The sequence below is a fragment of the Danio rerio genome, chromosome 3 (genome assembly GCF_049306965.1).
Source record: "Danio rerio strain Tuebingen ecotype United States chromosome 3, GRCz12tu, whole genome shotgun sequence".
In the NCBI taxonomy this organism is placed as follows: Eukaryota; Metazoa; Chordata; class Actinopteri; order Cypriniformes; family Danionidae; genus Danio; species Danio rerio.
In genome coordinates this window covers 66114822-66125109 of record NC_133178.1, presented here as the reverse complement: position 1 = coordinate 66125109, position 10288 = coordinate 66114822, and the positions used below count along the sequence as shown (strand labels likewise).

Below are 10288 nucleotides of genomic sequence, written 5' to 3'. Positions count from 1 at the left end.
ACACGGGGAGAACATGCAAACTATTGGAAATTAGTTATTAAAGCAATTATGTTACGAATAATTCTAAATACATGCGTAGCTTTTCTCATCAACATCAACTTATATCCAATGTTTCTTCTTTTCATTAGTGAGATTCAGCATCTTCCTCCACAAACCGGCACAAAGGCAGCATCATCATAACCATAACCAAAGCCAATCACCCTCCGAGCGCTTCATAATCATATGCAGGGATCACATCCTTTAATGCAAATCATCCACCTTCACTAATGAGGAGGGAGGTGTTCTGTGTCCTCTGTAGGGTTTAAGGGCGCGAGTATCAGGCTCCCCGAGTGCACTTTTGGTCCCAGATCTGAAGAACAGCCTCTGCATCGTTCCCGAGGAGAACGCTCACATCACGACAACAAGACATCCACACTGGTTAGTGCACACTTCTTTACTTTATTGCTGGTGGTGTCTATAATCAGAAATACAGGACAATATAAGTATTTTATTGCAGTGCATACTAGATCAGTTCAAAACGTAACGTGTAATCTTTGTAAGATAGATAGATAGATAGATAGATTGAGGAATTTTTCACAGTATTTAATATTATTAGCCCCCTTCAGCAATAATGGTGTTGGATTGTCTCCAGAACAAACCACTGTTATACAATGACTTGCCTAATTACCCTAACTTTACCCTAATTACCCTAGTGAAGCCTTTACATGTCACTTTAAGCTGAATACGAGTGTCTTGAAGAATATCTAGTCTAATATTATGTGCATCGCTCATTCCTAAAGTGATTTTTATAGATTAAATATAGCAGAAACAGCTCTTTAAGGTAACAATAGTGTGCATTTGATTGCATCTCTAATGTGTTTGTAGACGCTTCTTTTGTGGGAAGAATCATGGCACTTGCAGGAATCCTGAAGCAAGACGACATCGCAGCAGCCATGCAGGCTTGTCAAGGTGCGACACACACACACACACACACACACACACACACACACAAATACACATGCAAAGAAGCTGTTTTTCTCATTGTGTACAACCACAGAAATAGCAGCGTCGTTTACAGCCACACACACACACACACACACACTCGTTTACTCCCACTGGCCTGTGCATTGGGACACTACATCCAGGTATCCAGGCAGCAGGGGTCGGGGGACAGGGTGGCACCAGGATACCAGTGTGTTTGTGCCAAGCAGCCACAAAGATGCTCACTGCTATTGTACATAGGAAAACTGTCAAAATATATTATGTGATATAATTATACAACCCTAAATCAGAAAGGATTGGGACAGTATGGATGTGGCAAATTTAAAATGCATTGATTTCTAAATATACTTTGTCTTGTATTTCATTGCAGACAATACAACAAACCTTATATATATATATACAACAGTTCTGTCTGGTTCTCAAATCTGATTGGCTGATAGCCGTGGTATATTTAAGTAATATCAGCACCCGTACAGCCTCTTTACCCTTTGTGTATTACTCCGCCAGCAAAAAGCAGACACTACAGATCTAAAGTGTAAAAGATGCACGCTCAGCTGTTTAACTGTCAGCTTATGAATTGAGTCCAACGCGGAAGAAAGTAGTTCCTCATACAAAAGGGTTTTTGAGACTCTCCATGTTTGATTTTGTTTTTATATACACGATTATGCCGTCAAACTGTTGTATAAACGCAATATCACACGAGTAGCAGTGCGATATGGCTGTATACTGGCACTGGTGGGGGCACTAAGGCACTCGGCCTACGATCTTGTGCCAACGCACGCCTCCCACCAGTGCTGATATACAGCCATATCGCACTGCTACTGGTGTGATATTGCTCATCTATCTATCTATCTATCTATCTATCTATCTATCTATCTATCTATCTATCTATCTATCTATCTATCTATCTATCTATCTATCTATCTATCTATCTATCTATCTATCTATCTGTCTGTCTGTCTGTCTGTCTGTCTGTCTGTCTATCTATCTATCTATCTATCTATCTATCTATCTATCCTTCCCTATCTATCTATCTGTCTGTCTGTCCGTCCGTCCGTCCGTCCGTCCGTCCGTCCGTCCGTCCGTCCGTCCGTCCGTCCATCTATCTATCTATCTATCTATCTATCTATCTATCTATCTATCTATCTATCTATCTATCTATCTATCTATCTATCTATCTATCTATCTATCTATCCTTGCCTGTCTATCTATCCATCCATCCATCCATCCATCCATCCATCCATCCATCCAACTATCTATCTATCTATCTATCTATCTATCTATCTATCTATCTATCTATCTATCTATCTATCTATCTATCTATCTATCTATCTATCTATCTATCTATCTATCCTTCCCTATCCATCCATCCATCCATCTATCCTGGCTAAACAAGAAAGCTCTATGCACTTTTTTTGCATAGATTGTGCAATTGTGAACTATATAATGTATTTATTTGATAACATATGTTCATTTGGTATCTTATCCATTTCTATAAATAAGTAAATAAATAAGTAAATAAATAAATAAATTACTGGGCCATGTTTTCTCATACGTGCCATCAGCCGTACCGCTCCATAGTATTCGTTTTACACACAACATGTAGCTATATGTACCCAGGAGCACACATTTCTCAGTTTTCAAAAATGTAGCTGTGTGCACATTTTCCCAATGAGCCTGTGTTGGAGTTCTATGATTAAAAGCTCGCCTTTTTATGTGTTTCAGCGCAAGGATCTTTCAACCACGAGTCGTTCTTTGAACAAGTGGGTCTGATCGGTAGAGCCTCTTCAGACGGGGAGAAGGTGTTCAAGGCCCTGGACCAGGACAAGAGCGGATACATCGAAAAAGAGGAGCTGAAGTAAAGTCAAACATGTTTATTTAAACCAGTGTTTCCCAACCCTGTTCCTGAAGGCACACCTGATACAACTGATCTAGGGTGCGTTTTCCAAACAACGACGTAACTCGCGGCTGAACTATCATAGTACGATGCATCGTTTGGGAAAAGAACGATGTAGTGACGAGTGTTTCCCAAAACCTGTACTTTCTCTGTCGCAGATCCATCGCTTAAACCACGTTAGTTATAACGTAAAAAGCCTTTGTTTTCACAAGCTTTGGAGACGTAACATAAATTCCGGTGTTAAATATTAGGTCACCTATAGTTTTCGCCATGAGGCTGTGTTCAAAATGACATCAATGTTTTCAAAGTGTACTACGAAGGGAGCACAATTGTAGACATTAAGATCGCTAAAATTGAACTGTAAAAATACTCTGAAAGCAAATTACACCTAAGAGAGATGAGCTTAATGCTTTTTTATTTTTAATAAGTCCAACTTTGAGTGTTCTAAATGAATAGGGCATAGGGTGGATAAGTGGGAATAGAACACAGCCAGGAACTATGCTTCTAACTACAGCTCCAGAGGTACAGTTGCGAGAGCTCAAGTTTATTTCGCAGTTTGCGAATGTTCGTTGGAGCGACGGATTTGAGAAACACCAAATCAACTAGCTATGTTTGTAACGACACAACTTGCGATCTTAGCGGTGGTTTTGGGAAACGCACCCCAGAACGTTAGAGGAGACTCCAAAATCTGAAATGAGTGGGTCAGATAAGGGAAACATCCAAAATATTTACTGTTGGTGTGTCTTCAGAAACAGGGTTGGGAAACACTGATTTAGACACAGCACAACATATGAAGTAGAACTGTGCAATTAATAAAACACTTATGTTTTGATTATTGCGCCCTTTTGCTCCTTCAATTTGTACATGGAAATCAGTGTAATCATGTAACAAGACCTTTGCAGGTTAGTCCTTTATTTATCACAGCGGAATGACCCGCCAACTATTCCAGCATGTGTTTTACGCAGCCGATGCCCTTCCAATTGTAACCCAGTACTGGGAAACACCCATACACACTCATTCTCACACACACTCATACACTGCAGCCAACTTAGTTCATCCAATTTACCCAAAGTGCATGTGTTTGGACTGTGGGGGCCACCGGAGCACCCAGAGGAAACCCACACCAACACGGGGAGAACATGCAAACTCCACACAGAAATGCCAACTGACCCAGCCGGGACTCAAACCAGTGACCTTCTTACTGTGAGGCTATAGTGCCCACTACTGAGCCACCATGACGCCCTGTGCTCATTTATGCTGAGCACTATTTATTGATATATATATATATAGTATCTCAGGTCATATGGACTATTTACGATTACTTCAAATAATCATGATTACAATTTTGACAAAGTGTTTTGACAATGATTTTTTCCACAATCGCTCAGCGCAAGATGAGCTTTTCTCTGACGAACTGCACTTTCTTCTGGGATTGTGTCTGCAGACGCTTCCTCCAGAACTTCTGCTCGAAGGCCAGAGAGCTCACAGAGGCCGAGACCAACACTCTTCTGGCAGCCGGAGACAAAGATGGAGATGGAAAAATTGGGATCGAAGGTAAAGACAAATCAGAAATCAACCGTGCAGGGATGCGTTTCCCAAAGCAATCATTAGACAACTAATGGCACAAGTTCTGTTGTTTACGAGATATTCTTTAAACACAGTTGAAGAGGGAACATTACTCGCCCTCTCGTGATCATTTTTAATTATTTCCCAAATGATGTTGAACAGATTCAGGAATTTCTCACAGTGTTTCCTCTAATATTTGTTCTTCTGGAGAAAGTTGTTTTATTTCGGCTAGAATAAAAGCAGTTTTTAATTGTTTTAAAGCCATTTTAAGGTCAATATTATTGGCCCCTTCAGCAATATTAGTGTTGGATTATCTACAGCAGCGGTTCCCCACAAGGGGGCCTCAGTGAGCTCTGCGGGGGGTTACGTCATGATTAAGACATTTTAAGCAGTGGACAATATGGAGAACGATCATGTTGCCTTAGTTCATTTTATCCCCTGGCTGATCAAAAAACAGACAAATTTGTAACTCAACGTCGGTGCCAATAGCCTAGTGGTTAGTGTGTCGACACATAGCACTGAGGTGCTCGCGGCGACCCAAGTTAGATTCCCGGCTCGAGGTCTTTTGCTGATCCTTCCCCTATCTCTGCTCCCCACACTTTCCTCTCTGTACATCTCCTCTGTTCTATAAACAAAGGTGAAAACCTCAAAAAAATAATAAAAAAATTTAAATACATTTTTCTAAACTTGTCCTCCACATAAAAAGTCCCACTTATTGCCCTTCAGCAGCTTATAGTAATGACCCAATGTCTGCGTCAAACCTTCCAATTCACTTTAAATGGGTGACGACAGGCGTTGCCGAGCTGCATTGTGGATCCGTTGGCGCCGCTTCAGAGGCGTTGCTCACTGCAGAAGTTGGGACTAGCTCAACTTTTCAAGCGTCAGCCAATCAGATCACTGTATGCAAATACACCAGCTAGACAGTGGCCTGTTGCTGACTGAATTTCATTGGTTGACGCTTCTATGACGATCGCTTCAGCCCCAACTTCAGACACGCCTTTAGTCAAGCATTGACGCTGAAGCCCCATGTGAATGGGGTGTTAGTGTATCGACACATAGCACCAAGGTGCTCACAGCGACCTGAGTTCGATTCCCAGCTCGAGGTCCTTAGCTGATCCTTCCCCTATCTCTGCTCCCCACACTTTCCTGTCTGTACATCTCCACTGTCCTATAAATAAAAAATAATAACAAATATTTAAACTAAAAAATGTGTAACTCATCCTCCACACAAAACGTTTCACTTATTTGCCTTTAGCAGCTAATAGTAATGACCCAATGTCAGCGCTAATAGCCTAGTGGTCAGTGTGTCGACATATAACACCATAGCGCTCATGGCGACCCGAGTTCGCGGCTCGAGGTCCTTTGCCGATCCTTCATCTATCTCTGCTCCCCACACTTTCCTGTCTGTAAAATCTCCGCTGTCCATTTCCCAATAAAGGTGAAAAAATAAATAAATAATAATAAAAACCCAAGCATACTGGACCCAGGTGAGGAAACTCCAAACATTTTGGGTCGCGGCGCTAGCAATACTGGAAAAACAAAATGCAGGAAATACCAAGATAGTTACCTGAACTATAGTTTTATTCAACACAGTCTCAATTCGAAACTTTTTGATTTAGTGGCTAATTCGTATGTATTCATACAATCTAATTCGTACAACTTAGTACGATTTGCTCATCCATCAATGAGGGTTGGGTTTAGGTGCCACGCCTCCTTTTGAATATCGTACAATTTCGTACGACTGAACTCGTACGAATTAGCCACTAAACTGGCAAAACGTAAAATACTTACGTTTTCTCGTGAGATCAGGCTGTTTTATTCTATTTTCTCGAAGCAAAGCCAGTTCTTGCTAATGAAAGCATGAGGCCGTCTAAATTATGAAGACATTTGCAGACGACTCATCTCCAAAACAGCGACAAGCCCAGAGAAAAAGAATTGACACACACCCAAAATGAGACGATGGACGTCACAGCTCCTGACGAGCAACCTTTAAAAATATCGTACACAGCTGCTGAAAATAAAAAGAAGGGGCACACAATTGCAGAAACTTTGATTTTGCCATGCGCAACAGAGATTGTCAAGGAATTATTTGGAGAGTGTGAATCAAAACAACTGGTCAAGATACCGCTGTCAATTAGTATGGTTAAACATTGCATCGCAACAGTGTCAGAAGACGTGAGGGGTCAGCTTTGTGCATGACCCGAGGATGACCTGTCAAAGATCCTGACCAAATTATTACTCGCTGCCTGCAGCAATCCTCACACAGATTAATAAAGCATAACGAATGCCGTGCATGTATTAAATTGTGATAGCCTTTATTAAACTAAAGTAGGAACACTGATATATTATTGTTGAATTTCAAACAGGGCCAGATTAATGGCCGAAGGCTTACGTCTTTCCAGTTACAAATGGCTTACTGATGTTCTGCTTTTATAATTGACGTTATTTGTGCATAAACATACCTAGTGAAGCCTTTAGAGGTCACTTTAAGCTGAATACTAGTGTCTCGTAGAATACCTAGTCTAATATCATGTGCTGCCATCATGACAGAGAGAAATCAGTGATTAGAGATGAGTTATTAAATCTAATATGATTAGAAATGTGAGATCAAATCTTCTCTCTGTTAAACAGAAATTGGGGTATTAAATATACAGATGGGCTCAAGAGGGTGAATAAACAAATGAAACCATACAATAGTTACATTTCCTCCTGAGATCAGGCTGGTACTGTAGTTTAGCAGCGGATGCGCTGTTGTTTGGGAAACGCAGTCTAGAAAAGGCCCTCGGGAGCTGCTCTGCTATAGAAACAGGGCTGCTGTTTCTCCGTCTGGCTCCTTTTTCAACCCGAGGGATTAATCAGACAGCAGTTGTACTCGCTTTAACACAGCCACACACACTGATTATAGCGAAAGACGGGGAGTTCTCCTGCTCGCCAGTCAAATTAGCATGTCTTTTTCCAGCAGGCGCACTGTGAAGAAATACGTTTGCTCATGCACACTACAAAAAATGCTTACTTAGGAGTTTTTGTCTTGTTTCTAGTCCAACTGTCTTAAAAATTCTCAAGTCAAGAAGTGTTTTAGAGTGCTTTCACACCTGCCTTATTTAGTTCGATTGTATCGCACTAGAGTTCGTTTCCCCTTTTGGTGCGGTTCGTCTGGGCAGGTGTGAATGCAGCAATCGTACTCGAGTGCGCACCAAAAGCGGACCAAATAAGCGTACCGAGACCTGCTTAAAGAGGTGGTCTCGCTACGCTTTCAAACGAACCCTGGAGCGGTTCGTTTGTGGTGAGAATATGATCCGTATTAAAATAGGTCCAACCGCAAAAAGTACTGCGCCTTTTGGACTAATCCAGCTGCTGTAGGCCGATGCGCTGTGCATTATGGGATATGGAGGAAAATATTTGTTGACAGCGCTTTACCAACAGAGAGAGAGAGAGAGGGGAAAACATTACCTGATGGATCGTTGGAAATATTTCCCCAAGATGAGCATGTTGCAGTTTAGCTTAATAAAGTCACGCCTCCTCCTGAAGTGACGAGTGATGCATTAAACACTGTTTTCCAGCCGCGGCTGCGCTTCATTTTCGTAATGTATAGTTTGTCTAAAGCAGGGATACAATCAGCCAGCGCAGTCGCCCCTCCAGAGTAAAAGGTTTTGTTTACCTGCGGGAGTTCACTGGCATTTTCCCGCACGTGAATTCTGACCAATCAATAAGCAGTTTAGGAAATATGTTCAAACATCTGGCCAATGAGAGATGTTGATTTTGTCACATGACTGCATTTTGGTTCGTTTTAACTGGTTCGGACTAAAGCCAGCAGTGTGGTGTGAAAACGACCCAAAGACGGAGGAAGATGCAACAATGCATCATTTATTGCGCTTGGTCCGGACCAAGTGAAGCGAACGACAGATGTGAACGCACCCTTATAGACAAGCAAAACATATAGTCTTGTTTTCAGAAAGTCTTTCTTTAAAAGGCCACCTGTTATGTAGAAATCTTCTTTATAAGGGGTTTAACACAGTTGTGTGTCAGCAGTGTGTGGATATCTCCAGCCTCTAATGGTCAACATGAATTAATTCTATTGTTTATAATCAGACTTGATCAAAACAGTCTGCAGAAACACTCTGATTGACATTCTCCCTTTGTATGATGTCATCAGAGGGGAAAGCCCCGCCCACTAGTGCACATCTATGAGATCAGAAGGAGACATTGTGAATGTGCAATGACCGCAGCTTATGCCAGAAAACACAGACTGAGATGAGACTCTGATTGGTTTATTCTCAAAACACACCTATAACTCATTAAGAGAATAAGCTCAACCCTTTTAGATCATGCGCCACGGCGCAAAGCAGATTTTCCCGTCCTTAAATTAGCAAAAGTGGATTCTGACACGCCCTGAAAACGTTTGCGCTCTGCGCTTTCCGCATGGACCGTCTAAATAGAGCCCTATGACAGCTGAGATCTTACAGTGTGACATGGGAGCCATGCTCGTGCAGACATGCTACAATCATTTGGGATTATTAAATAAATAAATTAAAATCTCACAGTGTGAGCCGGCCTTAAGAAAAGCATATTGTTCAGTGTGCTGAAGACTTTACAAAAGCAGATTTCATAAAAGGAATAATGAGTAGACACCTCTGCTGTGTTGATTGATTCAGCCGACTTGACCACTTTTTAATTCTCTTTCTCTTTATGTTTGCAGAATTCTGCGCCTTGCTGAAATGAGAACGAGGCCAGCGTCCTGACCTGCATTTCTCGAAATGTTTCATATTTGTTTTGCGTGTCTTATCAGTGATGGCTTTTGTTTCCCCTGAATTGCTTATTAAAATATATGCTTAGTAAGTCTTTGTAGTGAATGAGATAGTCATGTTTGGGAACTAAATTAAAAACGTCACGCTTCTGTAGTTATTGAATATGAAACTGCTTAATCAAATAAAATCTCCAAGTGAAGGACTTCTTTTATCCAACTTCTGCCTTGTCTGATTATTTATAAAGCATGACGTGAGAAAACCATAACACTTCATTCATTCATTTCCTTCGGCTGAGTCCCTTATTTATCAGGGATCGCCACAGCGGAATGAACCACTAACTATTCCAGCATGTTTGCCCTTCCAGCTGCTGATATTTAGGATATTTTTACGTCAGTATTGCTCACAATTATGATATTTTAGGATATTTTTATGTCAGCATTGACCATAATTATGGTAATTTAGGATATTTAGGATATTTATTTATCAGTACTGATCATAATTATGATATTTTAGGATATTTAGGATATTTATATATCAGTATTGATCATAATTATGATATTTTTGGACATTTAGGATATTTTTATGTCAGTATGGATCATAATTAGGATATTTTAGGACATTTAGGATATTTATATGTCAGTATTGATCATAATTAGGATATTTAGGATATTTATATGTCAGTATTGATCATAATTAGGATATTTAGGATATTTATATGTCAGTATTGATCATAATTAGGATATTTAGGATATTTATATGTCAGTATTGATCATAATTATGACATTTTTGGATATATTACATCAGCATTAATCATAGTTATGATATTTTAGGATACTTAGGATATTTTTAAAATCAATATTGATCATAATTATGCTATTTTTACATCAGTATCGATCATAATTAGAATATTTTAGGACATTTAGGATATTTTAATGTCAGTATTGATCATAGTTAAGATATTTTAAAATATTTAGGATATTTTTATGTCAGTATTGATCATAATTAGGATATTTTAGGATATTTAGGATATTTTTATATCAGTATTGATCATAATTAGGATATTTTAGGATATTTAGATGTCAGAATTGATCATAATTAT

The 10288-nt window shown here is 40.0% G+C and overlaps 1 protein-coding gene across 2 annotated transcripts; it reads left to right on the top strand.

The window, feature by feature from the left end:
- The first annotated feature begins 328 nt into the window (after positions 1-328).
- On the top strand, positions 329-9405 carry pvalb5 (parvalbumin 5). 2 transcript variants are annotated; one of them, XR_012397579.1, is made up of 5 exons: positions 329-417; positions 865-948; positions 2707-2839; positions 4323-5004; positions 5548-5884. XR_012397579.1 is itself a non-coding variant. In NM_207167.1 (5 exon segments), coding segments are annotated over 4 exon segments (327 nt in total). In that variant the 5' UTR covers positions 332-417; positions 865-887; the 3' UTR covers positions 9164-9405.
- The last annotated feature ends 883 nt before the right edge of the window (positions 9406-10288 follow it).